General features: G+C 40.0%; 1 protein-coding gene across 1 annotated transcript in view; it reads right to left on the bottom strand.

Annotated features, from left to right (window-relative positions):
- The window catches only part of LOC117514665 (secretagogin-like), a 34,946-nt gene extending 11,606 nt beyond the window's left edge, over positions 1-23,340 (bottom strand). Inside the window, exons 1-6 of the mRNA XM_034175234.1 lie at positions 23,191-23,340; positions 22,830-22,900; positions 12,416-12,508; positions 5,383-5,472; positions 3,805-3,861; positions 814-891 (exon numbers count right to left, since the gene is read on the bottom strand). Coding sequence (XP_034031125.1) covers positions 814-891; positions 3,805-3,861; positions 5,383-5,472; positions 12,416-12,508; positions 22,830-22,900; positions 23,191-23,260 — 459 coding nt within the window. The 5' untranslated portion in view covers positions 23,261-23,340. The remainder of the gene's footprint in view (positions 1-813; positions 892-3,804; positions 3,862-5,382; positions 5,473-12,415; positions 12,509-22,829; positions 22,901-23,190) is intronic.
- Positions 23,341-26,732: the final 3,392 nt, after the last annotated feature.

The following is a 26,732-nucleotide window of genomic DNA, read 5'->3' on the forward strand; positions in this document are numbered from 1 at the left end:
CAAAATGTGTATTTAACAGGAGACAAGTATGCGGACATGCTGCAGTTTTGAATGAAATGCCTCAGTGTGTCTATTTTAAAATGGGTGATTTTTGCAAATTAAAGCAGAATAATGACCAATATATATTCTGCTGCACACTGAGGCAACAGGCGAATCTCATGTTACTGACTGCTGAAACATCCTGCAGTTGGATCAGGTGTCGCCGACCGAATGGTCCCCTCCTTACAATTGGTCCGTCCTGCCTTTACTGCGCGTGCATCAGTTGGGACCACAGCAGCACATCTGAGTCTGATTCTCTTCGCCCAAAGCGATCAAAGGGAATAATGTGATTATTAACCATCAGATGACAAAGTAAAACCTCGTAAATCATTTGAAAGTCAATTTTAAGCAGAAATGAGGTGATAATAGCCTCATTTTGTTGCTGACGTACCGAAATGATGTAGACGCAGCAGCACGTCTTGCTGCTGTGGCACTCTGATCGCGTCCCCACAAAAATACAAAATAGTTCTGAATTTATGTTGAAATGATTGTTCTACAAAAGTACAATATTTGTTGCTGAGATAGATGATGACTGGAGTGCAGTTTTAAGCAGAAATGAGGCGATAATCAGTGAATCACTGCTGGCGCTCTGAAATGACGCATGCGCAGTGAAGGCAGGGCGGACCGATTTTTAAGGGCGGACCATTCGGTTGGCGACACCGGCTATAACAGCTTATGCTGCAGCTGGAGCAGGTTGGCATTGTGTGTGCAAATAATCTACAGTTACGTGCACAGGATTCGTGAATCCAGTATGTTTGGAGACAGTTTTATCACCATGGTATCCGTGTACTCCTCCAGCTTGTCATTTGATACTTCCTCCTGGTGATGCTGGAACAGGTCTTTCAGGAAAGCCTAAAAAAATATTTTTAATTTTACATATATTAAAAGACAAATGCAATCAATCAATCAATCAATTTTTTTATATAGCGCCAAATCACAACAAACAGTTGCCCCAAGGCGCTTTATATTGTAAGGCAAGGCCATACAATAATTATGTAAAACCCCAATGGTCAAAACGACCCCCTGTGAGCAAGCACTTGGCTACAGTGGGAAGGAAAAACTCCCTTTTAACAGGAAGAAACCTCCAGCAGAACCAGGCTCAGGGAGGGGCAGTCTTCTGCTGGGACTGGTTGGGGCTGAGGGAGAGAACCAGGAAAAAGACATGCTGTGGAGGGGAGCAGAGATCGATCACTAATGATTAAATGCAGAGTGGTGCATACAGAGCAAAAAGAGAAAGAAACAGTGCATCATGGGAACCCCCCAGCAGTCTACGTCTATAGCAGCATAACTAAGGGATGGTTCAGGGTCACCTGATCCAGCCCTAACTATAAGCTTTAGCAAAAAGGAAAGTTTTAAGCCTAATCTTAAAAGTAGAGAGGGTGTCTGTCTCCCTGATCTGAATTGGGAGCTGGTTCCACAGGAGAGGAGCCTGAAAGCTGAAGGCTCTGCCTCCCATTCTACTCTTACAAACCCTAGGAACTACAAGTAAGCCTGCAGTCTGAGAGCAAAGCGCTCTATTGGGGTGATATGGTACTACAAGGTCCCTAAGATAAGATGGGACCTGATTATTCAAAACCTTATAAGTAAGAAGAAGAATTTTAAATTCTATTCTAGAATTAACAGGAAGCCAATGAAGAGAGGCCAATATGGGTGAGATATGCTCTCTCCTTCTAGTCCCCGTCAGTACTCTAGCTGCAGCATTTTGAATTAACTGAAGGCTTTTTAGGGAACTTTTAGGACAACCTGATAATAATGAATTACAATAGTCCAGCCTAGAGGAAATAAATGCATGAATTAGTTTTTCAGCATCACTCTGAGACAAGACCTTTCTGATTTTAGAGATATTGCGTAAATGCAAAAAAGCAGTCCTACATATTTGTTTAATATGCGCTTTGAATGACATATCCTGATCAAAAATGACTCCAAGATTTCTCACAGTATTACTAGAGGTCAGGGTAATGCCATCCAGAGTAAGGATCTGGTTAGACACCATGTTTCTAAGATTTGTGGGGCCAAGTACAATAACTTCAGTTTTATCTGAGTTTAAAAGCAGGAAATTAGAGGTCATCCATGTCTTTATGTCTGTAAGACAATCCTGCAGTTTAGCTAATTGGTGTGTGTCCTCTGGCTTCATGGATAGATAAAGCTGGGTATCATCTGCGTAACAATGAAAATTTAAGCAATACCATCTAATAATACTGCCTAAGGGAAGCATGCAGTTGGTGATATGGCAATAAGTCAAAAGCATAAATGTTAAACACTCAGTTGTCTCTCAAAATGGGACATAATCTTGTATTTATTTAGCCTTGACCAAAAGACTGAGCACCTCCATGAACAAAAAAAAAAAAAAAAAAGTGTGAAAAACATATTATTGAAATCAGAGACTGAGGAATATCACTGCAACCAGCACTATAAACAGTGGCTGAGTGACTTTACCCTGAGGAATGCTGCTTTGAAAACATACGAGGGTAGGCTGAAAAGTTCTAAGGCTCACCAAGAAGGAGAAATGCCATTTCAATAAAACTTGGCATGCATCAAGTTCAACTCTTCTGATGACTGACTGTTATTTTCTTCCAGGTTGTGAGGTAGTTTGTGGTTCATAGCCAAGTTTGAAAGTTCGTGGTAGAGGGAAACGGCAAAAATGGACAAAATCTGGCATTGCGGTGTGATTAAGTACCTGCATAAGAAGGGGTTAAAGCCCAAGGACATTCATGCGGATATGGTTGCTACATTAGGGGATGAAGCTCCCTCCATATCTACAGTGCAGAAGTGGGCAGCTGAATTTAAGAGGGGCAGAGAGAGCCTTGAAGAGGACCCAAGGTCTGGGTGGCCTGCAACAGCCACAACCCAGAAAAACATTGACCTTATTCATGAAATGGTGATGGACGACAGACGATCGACGATTAATCAGCTAGTAGATGCTGTGGGAATATCCCGTGAGAGAACTGAACACATTCTGCATGAAGAACTTGGAATGTCAAAGGTGTCAGCTCGGTGGGTGCCACGTCTTCTGACGCCTGATCAGAAACGCACCAGGCTAGTCATGTTGAAGGCAAACTTGGCACAATTTGAAGAGGATCCAGCCAATTACATGGAACGTTTTCTTACCCAGGATGACTGTTGGGTTCACCACTTTGAACCAGAGACAAAAAAAACAATCAATGCAGTGGAAACACCCAAGGTCACCACCTCCAAAGAAGGCCAAGGTCGTTTCTTCTGCGGGTAAGGTCATGGTTTCAGTTTTCTGGGATGCCAAGGGCATTGTGTTCGTGGACTATCTTGAAAAGGGACAAACCATAAATGGACAGTACTATTCTAACCTGAGACAGTTACGCGAGGCTATCAAAAAGTTCCATCAAGACAATGCCCCAGCTCACAAGTCAACAGTGGCCATGGCCACTATCCACGAGTATGGATTCGAACTGGTAGATCACCCACCATACTCCCCTGACTTGTCACCCTCGGACTTTCATCTGTTCCCAAACCTGAAAAAAAAACTTGGCTGGGAAGCACTATCGGAGCAATGATGAGGTGATGGCTGCCGTTGAGGACTATTTTGACCCCCTTGATGAAAGCTTCTATGCCAAGGGAATCGAAGCACTCAAGCACCGCTGGAAGAAGTGTGTGGAGTTACAGGGAGACTATGTAGAAAAATAACCATGAATTTGTTCAAATCGACAACTGCATCATAGTCAGCCTTAGAACTTTTCAGCCTACCCTCGTAAAACAGGTTTGGATTGTTGTGCGAGTTTTGTTTCTTCTTACCTTGAGCTCCTGAGCTGAAATGTAGCCGCTGCAGTCAACATCGTACTTCTTCCATATCTACAGTGAGCAGAGCAGATACGCAGGTTAGAGCGCATACCTGCACCTACGTGTTACAAAAACAATTTCCTGCTTCCTAAAACCAAGTTTTCTGCAACATTTTGTGGAAAACAACTCACTAGATTTGATTAATCCCGGGGTAAGAGGCGTGGACTAAAACTCAGTGAAAATAATGATGCAAAATGGATAAAAACTTTAGTAGAACCAAATTTATATCACCTTTTACAAGTAGCAGCATGACAAGTGTGCACCTGCTTCCAAAACAAAAAGCCTCATTCTCCACGTGCATCTGGAGTTGCGTCAGAACAAATATCCAAAGTAAAACTTGTGCCAACTCAACGTGCGGATCCATACTGATTCGTTATGGTGAGTCACAAAACGCACACGTGTGGTTGTACCATTGCACTGATTATAAACTTTTTCAGACTATTATGGAACGTCAGGGTTAGTACGCTAGGTGGTTTAGCACTGGCAAGCTTTCACAGATGCTCAGCAATGTCTGCAAAACTGAAATTAATGAATGAATTATAATGCACACTTTCCTATACTACTTTCCGGAGTATAAATCGCAACTTTTGTCTGTATTATCAACTCTTTAAAATGTTTTTTTTTCCATTATCATTGTCATTTATTCTTTTATTATTAGAGTTTATTGTGTTTAGTCCATTGATTTCTGTGAAGATCCTATGTAAAGTCATTTTAATTATTATTATACCATTATTATTATTAACAATGAATGTGTGATTACGATATACAATATATACAACTCGCACCAAAGTACAAGTTGCAGGACCTCCCAAACTAGTAAAAAAACCAGGACTTGTACTACTCCAGAAATACAGTAATGTCTAATATAAACAACACAACAAGTCCATGTTGTTAGCTACACAAACCGCACGGGCACGTGCATAAATGTGCAGCGATTTTTCCATGTGATCCAACCCACGTCTTTTTTGAGAACACAATTAGGGAGTACTAGTCAGGTTGGAGTTTGAGACCTTATCACTAGCTGGCGTAGAATTTGAGACCTTATCACTAGCTGGCGTAGAAAAGTCCATCATACTGCTTTAATAGTGTCATGATGTTAAAAAAGTTTTTAAAAACTTTTAGATTTTCATCTTGGTATATGGAGAAGCAGATACAGATGTCATGCTGTTATCTTTTGGAAAAAGTAAATCAAATGATGAGTCACCTGCATGCGTTTCAGTTTCTAGTTCACCTCTCATTTTAGGCTGAATGTTATTTAACCTCCTGATATTTTCACATGTTCTGTAATTATACCACAGTAAATACAGTGTCTGTCCCTACAAAGAAAAGCAAGTGAGCAAATTGGTTTGACTGAAAAACAAGAAAATTTAGTGTGAGGACAAGCAAACATGTTGAAGTGTGATTTTCGGCTTTCAGGTGGTGCACCACCAGGATATTGTTAATCCTAATAATGCTACATAATCCACAGTGTTCCTGTCTCCTTTAATGGAAACACTGAGTCAGTGTGTTCCTGGTATTAGAAAATGCATTCACCTTCATGAATTCAACGCTGTTGTTCAGAGGCGTTTCTCTGCGGAACACGAGCAGAAAGCTTTCATCCTCGGGGAGAATCATATTGGCCAACTGCAAAAGAGTCCAAAGGCCAGATATCAATCAGGGCAATGCAATGACATTGAGATCAGTCTTTAAAACACAAAATTCCCATTTTGAAGATGGTATAGAACCAGCACGAGCATTGTCACAGATAAATGTCACACTTCAGAGCTGCATTAAGAGAACATAGTAACTTTGAAGTCAGTTACCAATTTGCGGAAAATTATATTTTTTTTTTTTCTCACAGCCATATCCACGACACCATGGAATCACCTTGGGTCCTGGATGCCAAAAAAGCCAGGCAGACAACTGGCCCATCTCGGGCTCTTGAAAGTAACCATCTCTCTCCTACAGCCGGATGAGATATGGGTGTCCTCTTGTCCTTCTCCAGTCACAGGTTTACTCAACACTGGCTCATGCACAGGTCTCGGCCTGAACTTTATCTAAATTTTGGGTCTGTTATGAAGCTTGGGGCTAGCAGCTGCTGATCACCTTAGTATTTTCTCTGATTTCCTGTCAATTTACTGCTGATTTATTATACCTTAGGTACAGTGGTGTCAAAAGTACACACATTTGTTACTTAAGTAGAAGTACAGATACTGCAGTTTAAAAACACTCTGGTAAAAGTTGAAGTATCAACTTGACCTCTTTACTCAAGTAAAAGTGAAAAGGTATGTGCTCCAAAACCTACTTAAAGTATAAAAGTATAAAGTAACCTTTAAAAAAAAAAGGTAGATGCCACTATATGAATTGAAAGCTTAATTTAAAAACTGATTCATTCTACATGTGGCCCAAGACCCAAAACCCCAAATTACCCCCCAACACCACCTGCATGAAAATGTTTCAATTCTAGAAGCTCTGAAATGCAATCTGGGACTATTCCAGACAATAAACTGCAGTGAGTGCAGCATCCATTTAGTGAGAAAAAAAAACAACTTTCCTTATTCAAATTCATTCCCGTAGTATTCTGCTCTTACTAGGATGCAGCAGTTTTCTAGTTTGGCAGATAGTTCTGGAGGAAATCACTGAAGAAATTAACAAATTGAAAATATGGTTTGACCGAAACAAACTGTCATTAAGACAGGGATGAAATGGAGGTGTAAGAGTCACTACAAGTAGGTGTTCACAGGAAACATTTATTTATGTATGTTCATTGCTTTTATATTTTCTGTTGTGTTTCTATTCAGGTTCTTTTTGCCTCTTTCTCTAAAATTGTATATAATAATCATTAGATTATTAATATATAAACAAAAATAAATTTAAGAAATATTACAATTTGAAAACAAATGCACCCGAACGTGATGACGGCTGCAATTACTTAATGCTAAATTTTAACATTGAAAATGCCATAGACATGCTAACGCGTTAGCGTCGCTCCCGTTTTTCAGTTATAAAATACATCTATCAACTGTTTCAGAAGACCATAACAGGTCGGTTTAACACAGAAAAGGTAAATAATACTCACAGAAGTATGCTCTTTAGGGTTTTAGCGGGGGAAAATTAAGCGAAAGAATAAACGAAGCGATAGGTCGAAGCATTGCTTCAATCTGCGAACCACTGTTTCGATTGGTTCACGGTTCAAAGCAAAGCCGTGCTGCAGAAAAGTTGATTACAGGCGCATGACGTGAAATATATATATATATATATATATATATATATATATATATATATATATATATAAACATTAAACTGAAGCCAAGAGTAACGAGGCTGTTTGTTTAAAAAATGTAAGGAATAGAAAGTACAGATACTTGTGTGAAAATGTAATAAGCAGAAGTCAGAAGTAGGCAGAAAAATAAGTAATGGAGTAAAGTATAGATACCTAAAAAGTGTACTTAAGTACAGCAACGAAGTATTTGTACTTCGTTACTTGACACCTCTGCTTAGGTATAGTTTGTCCAGGAGACTGATTCTGTTCTTTTTCTCTCTGTCTGAGGTACAGGCAGTGGGATGGCTACTGAAGTCAGGATGCCGGACTGACAGACTGCACACTGCAGTCTACGTTTGGAATGGACATTGCCGCGGGAACAGGCCCACTGACGGCATGAGGACTGCTGGATGAGCCTTGCCTGTGGCATAACCGCATATGTGGATTTCTCATCAAATACATATTCTTTTGTTATGTCATGTTGTTTTCATTTCCCGTTTTCTGTTTCTTCACCTTTGTAAAACTTTGCAAAAACCTTGTAACTGTTAGAATGGCCTAAGAAATCAAGATTCTTTTATTTGTCCCCAAGGAGAAATTTGTCTTGGACACAGGCAGCCACATAAAATACACTAACCGAGTACAGACATGACAAGACGGACCCAGACAATACAATACAATCCCAATAACACATTAATGACCTGCTCTTTTGTTTGAGTTCAGGAGGTTCACTGATATAGGGCGGAATGAGTTTTTATACCTGTTTAGGTATCTGTTTTTGTTTTTAGATGGAACTCCGTAGTGGCGTCCAGATGGAACTAAGCAGTGGGTCACCCCTCTGAGTCTAGTCTGCTTGAGGTTTCTTCCTCAAATCATCAGAGAGAGTTTTTCCTCACCACTGTCACCAGCGTGCTTGCTCTAGGGGTTGGTAAGGTTAGACCTTACTTGTGTGAAGCCCCTTGAGGCAGATTTGTTGTGATTTGGAACTATATAAATTAAATAAACTGAAATTTAAAATGCTAATTGATGCTTCCTCACTGTGCAAGTGATACTCCTCGTCTGAGTTTCCCCAAGTAGCCACTCATTTGACACAAAGTCATTCCAGGGGTATACAAGGATCCTCCAAAGGCGCCCAGTATCAAAGGCATTCAGTCATCACGTTAGGTCACTGGTGAGTGACCAAGTCTCACAACCATGCAGTAAGACATGAAGCACCAGGACCCTAAAGACTTGGCCCTTTGGCCCTTTGTTCCCTTGCAAAGGTATCAGCGTTGCCAAACATCTTGACTCTGTAAGCTTTTCCCCACATCTCTCAATCTCAAAGGTTGAGGACCCAAAGACATGAATGTCACAGTGTGCTAGTTGCTGAAATAGTCACTAACAAAAGAAAAAAAAAAAAAGAGATCACTGAAAAACATTCAAACTGTTAAATAAGTCAGTTGAGTTATGATTCTTCAGGAAAAAACAAACATTTCTTGGGGCCATCTGTATTCATAGTAACTTGAACATACAGAGGTTTCAACAGATTTTCCGACTTTGCAGTTTCCGAGGTGAGTGGAGCACGATTGATGTGGAGAACAGTAACCTCCAAGCTAAGAATAGCATTAGAATCTTAAATACAGTTCATGCTGATCCAGTCTAGTCTTGTAATCTCCTGTGTTGATTAACATCGGGCTAAACAGTGTCTGTAATTACATTTTAAATCTGCTTTAAGCACCATAAAATTAAATTCCCCATCACCTGTGCTGTATTTGGGTCGCGGCAGATGTCTCTGTAAAAGGCATCTAAAAACCTCTGGAAAGAAAGTTAACCATCAGCATGGCAACAACGAGGTTTAAATACATTGTGACTGGGTGAAATGACCTTTTAGACATACACTAGTTGCTATTATTCTTCTGCTGTCCTCCTTTACTGGCCTTCCATTAGAAGATTAAACTGGCCTTCTTCCAAAATCTAATTACGGTAAAATATGACACTGCTGCTGCAGTTTGTATCTCAGAGCTAACATCTTACCATTACAAAAAACGCATTGCACCATGAGAGAAGACATACTGGGACAGAACAGCAGAGCCCAAAATTCTTTGCAGGGTAGAATGAATATGGGCGCTGCTTCTTTGCATCCTATATTGATTTTCTCAAAATTGTTTTATTGCACTGTTCTGTTGGATATCCTGAGAATGTGTAGGCTCTCCAATATGTTGCAGGACGTTAAAGCCAACTAGACCAAAAATAAAAAATTAACGGTAGAGGTGTGTGGTGATTCCAGTACCTGTGCAGGAGAATGAAGCAGCAAGTCTTTATGCTCCCGGTGCTTCACATGTTACAGTATAGGTGTGAGACATGGATACTAACCAGTGTTCCAAGACAAGAACTGCATGTCTTTGGTACTAGATGTCTAAGGAGGATCCTCGGGTACTACCACTGGAATGACTGTGTCAAATGAACAGTTAGTTAGGAAGACTCAGATGAGGAGTATCGCTTGCATCATATGGGAGCATTAGCCATGACATTTGGGCCATGTGCCATGTTTCTTTATGCATAATCCAGCATGCACCAGAGGAGCCTCTTCACCCACAGACTGCTCCTTCCCAAGTGCAGGACCAACAGACTGAAAACTCCTTTGTCCCTCAAGCCATCAGACTGTACAACTCCTCACTCTGGGGGAGGAGGAGTAACAGGAAGACAGAGGACGGGAATGAGAGGAACAGTAGTAGCCAGTAAACCAGTATGTCTGGTATTTAGATTTATTTATATTTGCAAATTGTTTTTCTTTTTTACTTTCACTTTTGATACTCTGTGTGCTTCTTACCCTGTGTGCTGCTATACCATGCTGCTGGAACTTCAATTTCCCTGAGGGAGTCTTCCCAAGCGATTAATAAAGTTCTGTCTAATTGAATCTAATGCAGGTCCCTCAATGTTGAGGACCCCAGTGGCTGGAAAAGGCCAAGGGACTGCCAGTATTTTACCTGACTGCAGCAGATACTTTCAAGATGTGGGGATGAATGACTACTTATCTGCCTGGGTGGTTGCCATTCAGAACCTAAGGTGGTTCCATAGTGCGGCAGATGTGACATCAGCACATGCTCTCACACTGGGCGTGATCTGATTATATGTTCCAGCAGGGATCTTTATTTATCCTTTAAGTTCTTTATTTTGTTGCACACCTACTTTCCCCAGTAATATCTTTATCATTTCATTCACTTTTACTGTCTAGTTGTGAATTTTGTGTCTAAACGTTCAGTCATATATAGAAGAGCACGAGCACAAGTGAACAGAAAAATGTGGTTTTGAGATGTGCTCGCCGACTTCCTCATTAATGCCATTTGTAGAGTTATGTGGGCAAATTGTACCAGAAATAATTTAGATGTTTCTTATTGTCCTGTACAGCTTCAAATGAAGCTACACGGGGTTTCCACCACAGTGGAATGTTTGTGTATCTGTGACTACAGACAACTTACTGAGGGTAATCATTGAGTTATGCCTTCATGATAATTAACAGTCATATGATTTAAGGTTTTTGCAGTCCTTTAAAGCATTGGATTTACAATAAAGTATATAAAAAAAATCCTTTGCTGATTAAAAAAAGTACTTTATTTCTCTGAAGGTTTGTTGTTGTGCCAGCAGCATGTTCAGTGTAGTTCAGCATTTGATCAGTTCAACAAAGTGGTTGCTGATGAAGCAGCATCATCAAATACACTCTGCTTCAGAAGAAATGGTCGACATCGGCCAAATGAACAGAACTCATTAGTGAATCCACCATAATTAATAAAGTGCAATTTCTTATTAAAACTTGGAGAAACAATTTGGACAACCAAAAGGACAATTATGTTCCTTATCCTTTAACGATAGTGGACTTGATCATTTTGACCAAAGGTCCCAGTGTACAAACCTGGTCTCACTTATGAAACAAAAGACAACATTACATGTGCCCAAAAAAAAACAAAACAAAAAAAACAATCAGCTTTATAAAATGTTTCAACTAAATCCCAACCAAATTAGAAATGCAATGTAAAACTTTCTATAAATACTGATATACACATAGATGGTATTGGGTGCAATCATCTTGGTGTCAGTCCTACCGAATGGTCCCCCCTAAAAATCGGTCAGCCTTTTATAACTGCGCATGCGTCATTAGCCGCGGTTCACGGAATAAAACCTTGTTTCTGCTTAAAACTGCACTCCAGTCATCATCTATCTCAGTGACAGATAACTAAAGCTTTTGTACAACAATCATTTCCACATACATTCAGCATTATTTCATCATAAAAGACAGATGAAGCGATCAGAGCGCCGTGGCTAAACAAGGTCCTAGCTGATGTGTTCGCTGCGCGTCGGTCATTTCAAAGCGACTTTTGAATGATTTATGAGGTTTTATCTTTATCATCTGATGGTTAATAATCACATTAATCAATCTGATTGCTTTGGGTGAAGAGACTCCGCCTCAGACGTGCTGCTGTGGTCCGGAATGACGCATGCGCAGATGCAAAAGGTGGACCGTTGGGTCTGTGACACTGGGTCATAATGTCTGCAGGTGGGTATATAAAGCTGAATACCATTATCAGTTCTGACTATTGGCTCTTTTTTTTATTTCCTCTTGATTCATTTTCTGTGTGGAAAAATAAATGCCTACAGAAGTTTTCAGTGTCACTGAAGCTGTTTTATTGGTTGCTTGATGCAGAGTTTGACATTACATCTCTGGTTACACACAAGCTTGCATGAACTGGCAAACATGTTGGCATCGACACCTTTTTATTTCTTGTTTTTCTTGTTGCTAAATGCTGATAAATTACACTGTATTTGTTTTCTTTCTGCCACCTGACTGTTGTTTCTCTCTGTTTGTGGTGTGGCTCCATCCAGAGATGGGTGTGGTGTCTTCTGCAGGCCTTCCGTGCTGGTGCACAGCATGGACTCCCAAAATTTCCTGTATAATTTAAGTATTTTCTATTGTGTTGGTAGCATGGCTGAAGCAGAGGGTGACCCCTTTTGAGTCTGGTCTGCTTGAGGTTTCTTCCTCAAATCATCAGAGGGAGTTTTTCCTTACCACTGTCACCTGTGTATTTGCTCTAGGGGTTGGTAAGGTTAGACCTTACTTGTGTGAAGCGCCTTGAGGCAGCTTTGTTGTGATTTGGTGCTATATAAATGAAATAAATTGAAATTGACAAGAGGAACTGATAACTACTGCATATGATTCTGATGGATTCCAAAAATGTGGAAGTAATTCTCAAGTGGAACCCATTCTTCAATCCCATCCATACCTACGTCAAACCGTGCAGCACTCTGTCATATTTTGTGGGTCAATGAGGACATATAATCTCGATTGTGTTGTACCTCCTGAATCTGCAGTTTTCCATCAGCAGTGACATCGTAGGCCGACATGAACCTCTTCTTCATTTGCTGCACTTTTTCTTCAGTCACTTGCTCCTGTAGAAACCCAACACAGAACATTATTTGCCTCTTTGCCGCAAGCATGGAAGATGGTGTCGTGGATGCAGTGAAGTGCAGCACCAGTACATGCTCACAGCGCACCACAAGCATGTCCCGGTGGCATGCATGTCCGCATCCGCTACACCATGGAGGTGCCCCGCAACCTGGATGGCAACCACACAGATAGACAACCCGTTCATCCAGTCCTCTTGAAAGTAACTTATGTATCTTCTGCGGTGAAACGAAGGCGTCCCCTTGACTTCCTGAGCTGCTGGGATCCACGACACTGCAGCACCAGTAACCCAGCACATGGCTGCTGCAGTGGTTCTACAGTGATTGTTTCATATCATGGGTTAGCAGCTGAGTCATAGTTATTTTAGGAAATGTCACCATGGATACTTCATTGATTGCTCTGATTCAAATTTCATTCAAGGTTTGCGTCCTCAGTTCTCGGTGCAGAATCCGTTTGTTCTGTCAGAGAACAAAGTGTTCTGCATGGTTTCTAATACAGTGTTGTGATGTACTCCAATCTTGGCCAATCTAAACTGCTTTGTGCACCTGAAAAGGAACAGTTTGTGATGAATAATTATTCTGTATAATTATAACAGTGATTAATTAATTGTTCTTGAAAGTATTTGCAGTAAAACTGCACTAACTGGGGGGTTGGTTGAGTCCAATATTGATTGTTGCCAAGTGTGGAAGTGTCCTTGACATCACATTATGCTACAAAAGCCACTTGATGCAGTTAAGCTCACAAAAAATGCTCTGTGTACCCATTATATATATATATATATATATATATATATATATATATATATATATATATATATATATAAACTAATGGAAACTAGTGTTGGTGTGGAGGCTTAAGCTCTAGTTTTGTTTTTTGTTTTTTTCCCACTTGAGAAAGCAGGTTTCCAAAGTGCATTGTGAGAAATTTCCAACCTGATTTGACATCACTACAGTCATCGAGACACTAATGCAGTATGTTCCTCTACAGTTCTGATCTGCACCTCGTTGTTGCTAATTTAATTATCACGCTCTTGCAACAACGATTTTTCCATGGCTGCTTAACTGCAACATTTCTATCTTTTAATGTTCTGTCAGTCTTGTGTTGTGGTTTTTGTTTTGATTTGTTAGTTTGGCGAGCAGATGAACACCTCACTGAATCTGGTCTGCTTGAGGTTTCTTCCTGCAAAAATCAAACAATAATAAGGGAGTTTCTCCTTCTCACTGTTGCTAATGTGCTTGTTCATTTGTTGGGTAATATATAGACTTTATTCATGCACTGCTCTTTCAGATCGCTTGTGTTATAATTTGGCACCGTATAAACAAACTGAATGTCAATTCCCTACTTTGTCCATACAAAGTAGTTTTAAAATACATGGAAATGCCAGTTTCCCAGAACCAAAAACCAATTTGTCAAATTATCTTTTGTCTCTACAATGATAATATTCCACTTATTTGGAAACCAGCAATTAACGTTATTGAAAATCCTTGCCTGTATCTGTTGGCATTTTTTCCCCTCTCTCTCCATTATTATATGAAATTAACTTGCAGCTAACAAGCTAGCCATTGCAAGCAAATAGGATACATAATACTATCCAACAAAGTGGGAAATGCAACTGTAATTAAACAGAAGACAGAAGCCTTTCGTCTGCACTGCAAATTAGTGACGCTTAACTCAAAATACTGCTCCAGAAAGTTTCAAAACCTGTTTTGAACTTTGTTCCAAATTCCATATAAAAAAGGGAGACTTCATAAGTGGTGATAAATGGGGCCTCGGTACGATACCAATTTATTTTTGTAATTACAATAAAGTTGACAAACTGAAAATATTCTTTCAAGTTATAACCAAGGACAAGCGGACTTGCTGCACAGCACAAGTATGTATGTGGGCAGCTTATCTGAATGAATAATTTGATTCTTCTCTTCCTGTGTAAACCACTTGACACACTTTAGCGTTAAGCATTTAAGGAAATGGAAGAAAAAAAACCCTTTAAGTTATTTAAGAACCCAATCAGCTGCTAATCTTTCAGGATGTCATTGCAAACCAGCGGTGTCTGAATCGTAACTATAGAAACATGTTGACGGTTGCTGCTGAAGTCTGAATCATCATTTCAAATTGTGCACAGGCCCAGACATCAAACTGTAGCTCATTCCCCAAACACGAGTATTTTTCTCCAGCATCACTTTTCTACGGAGCCCTAGAAGTGTCATTGCAAAATATTTTGCATGTTGAGACATTGTGCCCTCATTTCGCTAAATTGTGCACCCGTTTCGCTAAATCGTACGCCTGCTTTACTAAATCGTGCTCTTGTTTTACTATAGTGCACTCATTTTAAGAATTGTAAAATGAATGCACAATTTCCCTTACCAAAAAATAGTACTCATAAGTATATAAAAAGTAAACTGGAAGTATACTTGAAACATACTTGCATGTACTACTTTTTGGTAAGGGTTAGTAAAATGAGGGCACAATTTCTAAAACAAGCGCACAATTTATTAAAATGAGGGAATGAATTAGTATAATGAGAGCACAATTCAGTGAACATTGCTACAGAACACTGTGTGCACGTTCTACTTAAATGTGGCTGCAATTTGTTAAACATGCACTCAATATTGTCTTGAAACATTTAAACATGACCATGTTATTGTAAATTTGAGATCTTGATCTACTACCCACAGGCGACCCTGCTACAAAGAGTAGAAGTCCATTATAAACCGTCACCGCCTAACGGTGAAAACTAATTTGAGGGCTCAATTAAAGGAAAATGTGCTTACAAAATATCACGGCCAGAAAAAAATTATTACTTTAAGCGACCCCTCCGGGGTGCCACACTTTTCTGTTTAACACCAGCATAATCCTGTTCCTGGAGTGAAATGCCAAAATTAAAATATTAATATTTGACTGAGCATACAATATTTACTGTTTATACACAGCAGGAAATGCGCGTTTTCCACAAAACTGTATCGGCTTCCATACAAGCTACCACATGGGAATTTAACTGGTTAATGTGTGACAAAGTCGGTATAATATCAGGGAATAATATATATATATATATATATATATATATATATATATATATATATATATATATATATATATACACACACACACACACACAAATATTTAAAATTTAATCTAAAAATTCTTTCCAGAGCTTGAATAGTGACAGAAAGCAAACAGATCAAAGTGAAATGTGGTGGTTGGGCTGATACATAACCCTATAAAGGATTACACACAAACACGCACGTTTCGTTTTCTGCTGAATACAACCCCTGGCAAAAATTATGGAATCACCGGCCTCAGAGGATGTTCATTCAGTTGTTTAATTTTGTAGAAGCAGATCACAGACATGACACAAAACTAAAGTCATTTCAAATGGCAACTTTCTGGCTTTAAGAAACACTATAAGAAATCAAGAAAAAAAAGATTGTGGCAGTCAGTAACGGTTACTTTTTTAGACCAAGCAGAGGAAAAAAATATGGAATCACTCAATTCTGAGGAAAAAATTATGGAATCACCCTGTAAATTTTCATCCCCCAAATTAACACCTGCATCAAATCAGATCTGCTCATTGACATTGACCCTATGCCATGACATTGACCCTATGTGTCTTTTTGCAAGGAATGTTTTTGCAGTTTTGCTCTATGGCAAGATGCATTATCATCTTGAAAAATGATTATTTCATCATCCCCAAACATCCTTTCAATTGTCCAACATATCAACATAAACTTGTGCATTTATTGATGATGTAATGACAGCCATCTCCCCAGTGTCTTTACCTGACATGCAGCCCCATATCATCAATGACTGTGGAAATTTACATGTTCTCTTCAGGCAGTCATCTTTATAAATCTCATTGGAAAGGCACAAAACAAAAGTTCCAGCATCATCACCTTGCCCAATGCAGATTCGAGATTCATCACTGAATATGACTTTCATCCAGTCATCCACAGTCAATCAATCAATCAATCAATTTTTTTTATATAGCGCCAAATCACAAACAGTTGCCCCAAGGCGCTTTATATTGTAAGGCAAGGCCATACAATAATTATGTAAAACCCCAACGGTCAAAACGACCCCCTGTGAGCAAGCACTTGGCTACAGTGGGAAGGAAAAACTCCCTTTTAACAGGAAGAAACCTCCAGCAGAACCAGGCTCAGGGAGGGGCAGTCTTCTGCTGGGACTGGTTGGGGCTGAGGGAGAGAACCAGGAAAAAGACATGCTGTGGAGGGGAGCAGAGATCAATCACTAATGATTAAATGCAGAGTGGTGCATACAGAGCAAAAGGAGAAACAGTCCACAATTGCTTTTCCTTAGCCCATTGTAACCTTGTTTTTTTCTGTTTAGGTGTTAATGATGGCTTTCGTTTAGCCTTTCTGTATGTAAATCCCATTTCCTTTAGGCGGTTTCTTACAGTTCGGTCACAGATGTTGACTCCAGTTTCCTCCCATTCGTTCCTCATTTGTTTTGTTGTACATTTTTTGATTTTTTGAGACATATTGCTTTAAGTTTTCTGTCTTGACGCTTTGATGTCTTCCTTGGTCTACCAGTATGTTTGCCTTTAACAACATTCCCATGTTGTTTGTATTTGGTCCAGAGTTTAGACACAGCTGACTGTGAACAACCAACATCTTTTGCAACATTGTGTGATGATTTACTCTCTTTTAAGAGTTTGATAATCCTCTCCTTTGTTTCAATTGACATCTCTCGTGCTGGAGCCATGATTCATGTCAGTCCACTTGGTGCAACAGCTCTCCAATGTGTGTTCACTCCTGTTTAGATGCAGACTAACGAGCAGATCTGATATGATGCAGGTGTTAGTTTTGGGGATGAAAATTTACAGGGTGATTCCATAATTTTTTTTTAACAGATCAAGGTTTTCTCTTTGTCTTTTTTTTTTTTTTTAATCAGAGACCAGAACTCCATGTCCAGCGGTGTTAGTCACCACACCCATCCACATCAGTACAAAAGAGCCATCTGAGCCCAAGCTGCTGCCCACACAGCAGAAGTGATAGAAAATCTACCTCTGCAGCCACACTTCCTGGAAGATGATGGAAGCTTTAATTTTGATAAATGGTGTATTGGGTAAAGTATCCAGTATGAAATTAACTTGCACTACAGACTCGCCCTAATCAGGTTTGTGGCAAAACCTGCAGACTGTCATCAACAAACAGCAACCTCCAGCCAATGAAGCCAATGTAGAAGTGTCACAACCTGCAGTTCCTTCAATGGCCACTTGAAGCTGACTCAAAAAGTGAGTCAAGACCCACAGAAGCCAGGGTTAATATGCTCAACTTTATAATGGAAATAAAAAAAAATGCTTACAGCCAGGAATAACGACAACAAAAATCTGGTTTGTCTCTTATCTAATTCCTTTTCATGACGGCTGTAAGGGGTGAAAGAAAGTGATCCGGTTGTAGAGGACTGTATCTCTTCCTGGTGTACAGCTGTGCTTCAACTTACTTTCACCTCTGCAAACAGGCGTTGCACAATCAAATTTCTTCTACTTTTATATTGTAGTAATGAATAACAAAGATGTTTAAAGGAAATGCATTGGAGTAAAAGTATACATTTTAGTGAGGAAATGTAGTGGAGTAAAAGTGAAAGTGACCAGAAATGTGAATAACGAAGTACAGATCCGTCAAAATTCTACTTAAGTACATTACAACTGGTACTATAACATGCTCTGAGGTGCATTCGGTTGCAATTTGAGTAAAATTCGGTGAAAAAGTTCAGTTTAAAATCATTAAATCAAAAATGTTTGATTAAAATCTTCGTATTCGTACCTCTCACAGATGCAGCTACAACAGACTGATCAAGTACACAAGTCAGTCTGTAGGTCATATTCATTTCAAGGAAATGTGGTCAAAACCTCATTGAATTCTTTGTATTTGCACCTCTTGTTGTCTTTTACAACAATATTTTATCTGTGACAAAGGAATACAAAGATTTGATGAAATATTTGACCATATTTTTGTGAGATGTGTACAAATATGAACAGCAGAAAGAGAATATGTGCAGGTCAGTCGCTCTCTTTTACAGGATGTCATCAGGTGAGAAAGTAAACACTGACTAACCTTACACATGATCTTTAATCTCGATGAAACATGTCAATGTCTCTGTCTATATTATATCTGATATAAAACGGATGACATACTTCATCATATTCATTTATAATATAAATGTTCACTCTTGGCATGATTTAATTTTGGTTGAACAACAAACAGCTCCTGCAGCACAGGGAGGTTCCTCATGTAAGACGACCATCAGACTGTAAAATTACAGTTGAGGTACTGGCACATTGATTTTAGTATGTGTGCAAGCGGCACAACAGATACATGAAGAGTACACGGATGTGCTGGGGGTTTTTAATGACTTACTGGCTCTGCGAGTCCGTGCAAGACAGACGTGCTCTCTTGTCGATCTAAAACAGAGCTATTGTGTATTTAAAGCAAAGCGGTGTGTATGTGTAGTTAAAAAATATCCATCCATCCATCCATTTTCTTCCGCTTTATCCGGAGTCGGGTCGCGGGGGCAGCAGCTCAAGCAAAGCCGCCCAGACCTCCCGATCCACACACACCTCCCCCAGCTCCTCCAGGGGAACCCCAAGGCATTCCCAAGCCAGCCGAGAGATGTAGTCCCTCCAGCGTATCCTGGGTCTTCCCCGGGGCCTCATCCCAGTGGGACGTGCCCGGAACACCTCTCCAGTGAGGCGTCCAGGGGGCATCCGAAAAAGATGCCCGAGCCACCTCAACTGACTCCTTTCGATGTGGAGGAGCAGCGGCTCGACTCCGAGCTCCTCCCGAGTGACCAACCTCCTCACCCTAAGGGAGCACCCAGCCACCCTGCGAAGGAAACTCATCTCGGCCACTTGTACTCGCGATCTCGTTCTTTCGGTCATGAGCCAAATCTCATGACCATAGTTGAGGATCGGAACATAGATTGATCGGTAAATCGAGAGCTTTGCCCCCCTACTCAGCTCTCTCTTCACCACGACGGTCTGATACAGCGACCGCATCACTGAAGATGCTGCACCGATCCGTCTATCGATCTTGCGCTCCATCCGTCCCTCACTCGTGAACAAGACCCCGAGATACTTAAACTCCTCCACTTGAGACAAGGACACTCCACCGACCTGAAGAGGGCAAGGCACCTTTTTCCGGTCGAGAACCATGGCCTCAGATTTGGAGGTGCTGATTTTCATCCCGGATGCTTCACACTCGGCTGCCCGGTATGACGGAGCCGGGGTCCCACCCTGGAGCCAGGCCTGGGGTTGGGGCTCGCGCACGGGCGCCTGGTGCTCAGGCCTTAGTCCATGGGACCCGGCCGGGCTCAGCCCGAAAGAGTGACGTGGGCCCGCCCTCCTGTGGGTTCACCACCTGCAGAGGGGGCCATGGGGGTCGGGTGCAGAGAGGAGTGGGTGGCGGTCGAGGGCGGGTGGCCCGGCGGCCCGGTCCATGCTCACAGCCACTGGCTGTTGGGCCGAGTGTAGTTAAAAAATAAATAAATAAAAATACACAGCACTGTGTTGATCCCGCCAGCAGCAAACAGGGCTGCTCGATCCACCTTGCAGATGAAGAGAGAGAAAGTGCACACTTATTTTGTTAATCAAGTTTAACCAGTTAATCAAAAAACAAAACACCTTCATCAGGCTGATTCTTACTGGATTCATCCAGAGTTTTTGATCTGTTTATCAACAGGATGTACAGCAGATTCATCTATGCGCCTTTTGAAGAAATTAGTGTGTGTGTGTGTGTGTGGGGGGGGACACCCTCAGCAGCCCCGGGAACATCACTGAAGCAGCCCGATTTTAAACAAGCTGCATTCATGACGTAAGGACGTGCACGCGCAGCTGCAGGCCCTCCACTCACAGTGATTTTACTGTTACTGCATTGAAATAGCGCAGTTCTAACTTTAAAAAACAAGTCACCATGACACAAAATCCCACTTATGTTAACTTTATAATTAATCTGCAGTGCACCTGTTTGCCGAATTTTGTGTGTGGGTGGGGGGGTGCCGTCCATACAGATGATGGATCAACAAGGATATATTATACCACAATTGGAAACTGAGGACTGGCGTCTATATTTCTGAAAAATCATCAATCTGCAACAAAATGGAATTCTGGGAATAACCCAAAAACTTTCATCTCTGATTTTTATATAACTCATCTGTTGGCTATGTTAAGACAGAAAATAATGAATGTGTAGGGGTGTGGTTGCTTTGTGCTCATCTGTGGGATCCAGGAGACCAGTGCTAGTAGACTCTGCTACTAGCTGTGTACATGACCACGTTTGTCCTTTTGGAACATTTTATTACAAATACCTGAGATAATATGGTTTGCTGTGTGATAAATTGTACTAATGGACCATCTAACAAGTCTACTCCAGCATTTCCACAGAGTGAAATTTTAGCATTAACTTAATTTGCATATCAGCATCGTTAGTAACAATTAGTAGGCTTCGATAGTTTGGTAACTACAGTACTTTGGTAAGGTACAGTGATAGTGCCACAGTTAGAGAGTTAAGAGCCAGTCAATTTTTGTACTCAAGCTGTTATAAGAACTGGCACCCAGATTGCAAAAATATGTGTTAATCAATCACCTGAATCCAGGTGACTCAGCTTGTTAGCCTTAGCTGGATGGTAATTTTAAGATAGGTGGGTGGGTTTGGCCTTCATGAGTCCCACCCAGGTCATGCTGGTCTTGCCCGTGCTCCCTTTAACCAGGAGTCAAACCCGCTGTTCAGAAAACTGACAGGTGATGTCACAGTCTGTGCACAATGGTCACATGACTTCCTTTTCAACAAGTCAATATCCTTTGACGTGTCCCCTCACCCGCTTTCAGGAAAAAGGCAGGAGCGACGTACTGGTTGAAAGGCCGAATTATTTTCACAATAGTGCAGCAGATAACTGAAACAATCATGCAAATGGTGATAAAAACATCAAATTTGGCAGAAATACGCCTTAGACACGCTTTTGAAAAAAACGACTGACCACTTGACTTTTCAATCAGTGTTCAGGTAGGGGTCAATTGAAGAATTACACAGAGGTCAAAATTAAAAGATGCTCCAATCATATTTCACATCATTTGCCTGATTATAAAGATTCCAAAAAGGTATAGTTTGGACTATCTGTGACTGAATTCTATGAAGTTACGGGATAAAAACAGCAAGAATTGTGACAGAGATCAGTGTCAGTTTGTACAGGGGTCAAAAGTTAAAGTTACTCCAATTTTGGTAAAAAGTGATGCAAATTATTGGTTGAGCTAGTAGGATTAATAAATGGAATAATGTTGACAGTGTTGAATGCTTGGTCTCCAAAGTAAAGGTCAAAAAGGTCAAAGGTCTATTGGATTCTGACATGTGACATATGTTATCCCGTAACGTGACAAGTAAGGATGATACATGGTCCAAACTATTCCTTTTTAAAACCGTGTTAACTCAACTAGTAATGTGCATCACTTTTTATCAAAATTGGAGCAACTTTAACTTTTGATCCCTGTACAAAATTACACTGACCTTTGTCACCATTCTTGCTGTTTTTATCCCGTAACTCCATAGAATTCAGTCACAGATAGTCCAAACTATACCTTTTTGGAATCTTTATGATCAGGCAAATAATGTGGACTATTTTTCAATATGATTGGAGCATCTTTTAATTTTGACCTCTGTGTAATTCTTCAATTGACCCCTACCTGGCCACCGATTGAAAAGTCAAGTGGCCAATCGGTTTTTTCAAAAGAGGATTGTCTGAGGAGTATTTCTGCCGAATTTGATGCTTTTATCACCATTTGCAAGATTCCCCTCTAAATATTCTCTTATCCGCTGCACTAACATGCAAAAACAGGAATCACTAGTCCGTAGTCCAACGTATGATTGATCACTGAAGTTCTGATCAGGCTATGTGAGAACATTTTCCTCAGTTCTGCTGCTACATCATTAGACACCAGCAACATGACATTCACGCTGCTGGTGATTTGTAGTGTCAGCACTTCATAGCGCTTTTCACTCTGGCCATTTGCCTCTGACAGCAGGGGGCGCTCCAGGTTTAGGCTTCAATGACATGAAGCCTAAAAAGCTTTCGGAGGGCTTGAGATTCACAGGCACAAATTCATCAATCTTTATTATAAAAAGGCGCTTCAAATCCTATTTTGCACAATGACACATGACGTTAAGTGGTTCTGAGCAGTGGCAAAACATTTACTTTGACACACAAATGATGAATGTGTGGTTTTGCTTTGCTGCTCTTGCAGGAAGCCGTTTCCATCAAGAAAACACAAAACAATCCAAAGGAAAAAAGTGACCTCACCTGTGAATTCAGTCGTTTCAGCATATGACGGAAAAATTCATCCAGTTCTTTGCCCTCAATGTAGCCATTATCTGAAAGTTTAAACAGCAACAAAATTAACAATCCAGTGAAGCAAAAATATTTTGGTTCAAGTCTAAAGTAACTCTTAAATAAATAAAATATTGCATTTACATTTATGCCAAAATTTCAAATCTACCAGTTATGAGTGAAAACATCCATTTAAAATACTTTGTTAAAAAAAGACATTTTGCCATAACAAATATAATAGCAATGTACCTAAACATTATATCTTAAATGCAGCTCACTCATCAGAACTCCAACAGTTAAGAGTAGAAAAATGAGTCAAATATTAAAATTTTACCATCTGCATCGAAGCATTGCCAGATTTGCAGAAAACCAGCAGCATCAAGTTTATCAAATGGTTGCTCCATTTCAGTTAAAAGCGGAGAAATCAGCAGACAACTTGATCAACTGTGGTGACAGTCTGCTTTGCTTTTTTTGACATTTGCTCTTTCAGTTGGTTAAAAAAACCACACCTCCTGAGAGAGAGAGAGAGAGAGAGAGAGAACCAGTGCATTTGCCATCTGCTGGCTGCACAGTTTCATTGCAAAAGAAGAATAAGAGCCATCACATGGGAGAAGTTACAAATCAGACAACGGAGATGTTGCAAAGCCTGCAAAATTATTTTAATTAATACTAATATTTGCATGAAGATGTGTCCAACATCTGCAGAATGACTTGGTGATACATGTCAAAATGAACAAATAACGTTGAACAAAACCAAATTGGTGCACTCTTCCAACTCAAGCCAAACAGTTTTGCATTAACTTCTTTTATGAATCATGACCATAACAGTTATTTGATTACATGTAATAACAAATTGATACACTAAAAGAATTCATGTCTACATTTATGAACACAATGTACACGCAAGAGAGATAAAGGGAAAAAAAAAATCACCGGCCATTTTCAAAATGACAAATAAGTTACATACAAATTCCACGTATAGTAATGTACTTAGTACTAAAACAATATTTTGTTGTGTTCACATGTAGTGTGTGAAAATTACAACATGTGCAAATGAGACACATGTATGAAAGCACATGTACATACAGCACAGCTCACGGCCACGTCATGCAGTCACACACACACACACACACACACACACACGGAGGCTCAGGAGTACAAACTCAACATTATAACCTTTACTGTCACGTTCTCCAGTCTGCACTCCAAACAAAAGGTGGATGCAAATGTTTCAGCTTGGAACAGTCAATCATCTCCAACTTCTCACAATATATTTAGCAAAAACATCAATGCAACACCCTTGTTTTCATTCCCATTTTTAATGCACTGAAACCTGAAAAGAAAACTGAAAAGTTTAAATGTCTTCTATGCGCACAAAAGACATTTTGTTCACAATTTGTTAAAATGGCCGTTAGTGAGCACTTTTGCTGAGATAATCCATCCATCTGGCAAGTGTGTGATCCATCATGCTGATTAAACTGCATGATTATTGAGCAGGCGTGCCTTATATTGGTTACAATAAAAATGTGCATGTGCAGTTTTTTTTCCATACAATGCCACAGATCACTTCAAACTGTCCACCTGAGCTACTTCCCATAAACTAAATGTTCATTTCACTCCCACAAGCCGCCTCCGAGAACTTTAGCAATACATCCAACCTATTTCACAACTGCAGACCACGTTACCATGTCAGGCCAGGACCGCAACACTTGGCTTCTGCACCTAAAGCTCCTTCTTCAAGATCAACTGCACATGTTGATGGAGTGGCCTTGTCTTGTGACCAGTACAAGGCAGACCTATGCAATAATCAAGCTGTTTAATCAGCATCTTGATCTGCTGCACCAACCAGTTGGATAAATTTATCTTAAAAAATGTGAAGTGCTCACTAACATGGATTTTTAACAAATTTGTGAACACAATTAGAGAAAAACAAACCTTTTGTGTGCACAGAACTGTTTTTACTTCAACTCATGAAAAATGGCAACAAAGACAAAAGCGTCACATTTATACTTTTGTTGAGTATAATTGGACGAATGTCTGCTTTTAACATCAGATGGTGTCCAGGTATTTTTCCACTCATCGGAAAAATGCCAAAGCATTGCAGCACAAAGCAAAGTGATTGCTTAAAGGGTGTTTTAAAGTACCGACATGCCATCACAGAAGGTCTGAGCTTCATGTTTCAGATGGCCAGTGATGTTTGAGTTTTGGCAGTGAGACTGAAGATCAAAGCGACTGTCGATAACAAGAGTAATTTTATTTTCAGGCTTTTAGCTCAAACATGATAATGAAGTAAAATTTGACTATAAACACAAAAAACAGCAGACACCACAGGAAAAAGTGCAACAGTAAGACCTTTTCTGAATTAGATCGTTACAGACGCTCATTAATGTTGGATTACATGCAATACAGTTTAGTGATGTGTCATTTGTGGTGAAGCTTAAACTAATCATTGACATGAGCAAACAGATGCGAGTCTTCCCTGTGAGAGATTTGTTTGTCTGGCTCAGCTTGTTAATTGGGTTGTTTCAGCTGGTACACCAAATTAAACCATTGGAATCCCACTGTTCAATGATGTATCGAGCTGTTGGTGTGCAAAAGCAACTCCATGCTCATTCGCTGCAATACCAAACCATGGCAGCAATTTATGGATACACGGGGCAAATGTTGAGCTGAACCAAGAGCACAAAGTTATAATGCATTCAGAAAGTAGCAGTAAACAAACTGACTAATGAGCCGGTTGCATAGTATAAAAATAATGTTGAAAAATTAACAGAGCCAAATGAACAAATCTTTAAGTGAACAGATTCTAAACATCCGGCTGCATTAAATTAATTACTTCCCATCAGGAATACAAGTTAAATTGCATAAATCTGTAAAAATATTAATAATCCAGTATTTGAGATCCTAATTTTAGCCAGAAATTATTTTGTATGAAAGTAATCTATATGAAAATAACTTTTTTTTTTTTTTACACTTCAAAAGAAAATAAAAGGACTGTGTTCAATTTCAAACTTTAGAGTTCATAACCCAAAGCCAAAAGTGCACCATCCTTAAAAGAAAAAAGCCTGCTCCGATTCCACCGCCATGTTACACAAAAACTGTTTTTTAATCAACAATTCCAACAAATAACCACAAAAATTACTGGCTCAGAATTATTCCCCTTCAAGCTAGATACTGCCATGATAGCAACAAGTCCAGCTCAGTGTCAAATTTACTTAGTCATATTTTGAAAGTACTGATACCATCTTTGTTGGGAGGAAATTTGTATTTCTGAAAATAATGCTTCCGTCATCAATTCTGTGATAGTGCAAAAAAGTTCAACCTAATTAATTGTAAAAGTTTTGACTGACAAGTGTTAAATTAGATGATTAAACTTGCTGGATGGTAACTAGAAGCGCAGCCGGTGTTGCACCAAATTCTGTGACCCATAACATTCTGTGATCTGCTTCAGAATTTGAGTAGCTTTTAACGCAAATATTTTCACAACAGTCTCATAATGAATGTTCATACTTGTTATCATATTCAGTACCTCCAACTCCTTACACAGTGTCACTGAACTGTAAGTCACCAAATTTGGTGCATGACTAACACCACCGATACACTCTGCAAGCCCTATTCAAGGTTACAGGACACACAAATGACAGTTTTGGTAGCACTGGTCCTGTAGATAAACCACTAAACTGAGCACTTCTGACATTTACAAGTAGGTTTTAAAGCTGTTCTGTGCGCTACACCTGACACGCTAATGACAGTAACTTGACCACTATGCTAGCAAGCCTACTAGCTGATGTTAGCAGCTAGCATGGTTCTTCCCAAAAGAGAAAGTAGACTGTTAATGGCGTTTATTAGCTTGTGGCCAGAGTAGTGCAAAGAAGT

Source organism: Thalassophryne amazonica, chromosome 7, assembly GCF_902500255.1.
Source record: "Thalassophryne amazonica chromosome 7, fThaAma1.1, whole genome shotgun sequence".
In the NCBI taxonomy this organism is placed as follows: Eukaryota; Metazoa; Chordata; class Actinopteri; order Batrachoidiformes; family Batrachoididae; genus Thalassophryne; species Thalassophryne amazonica.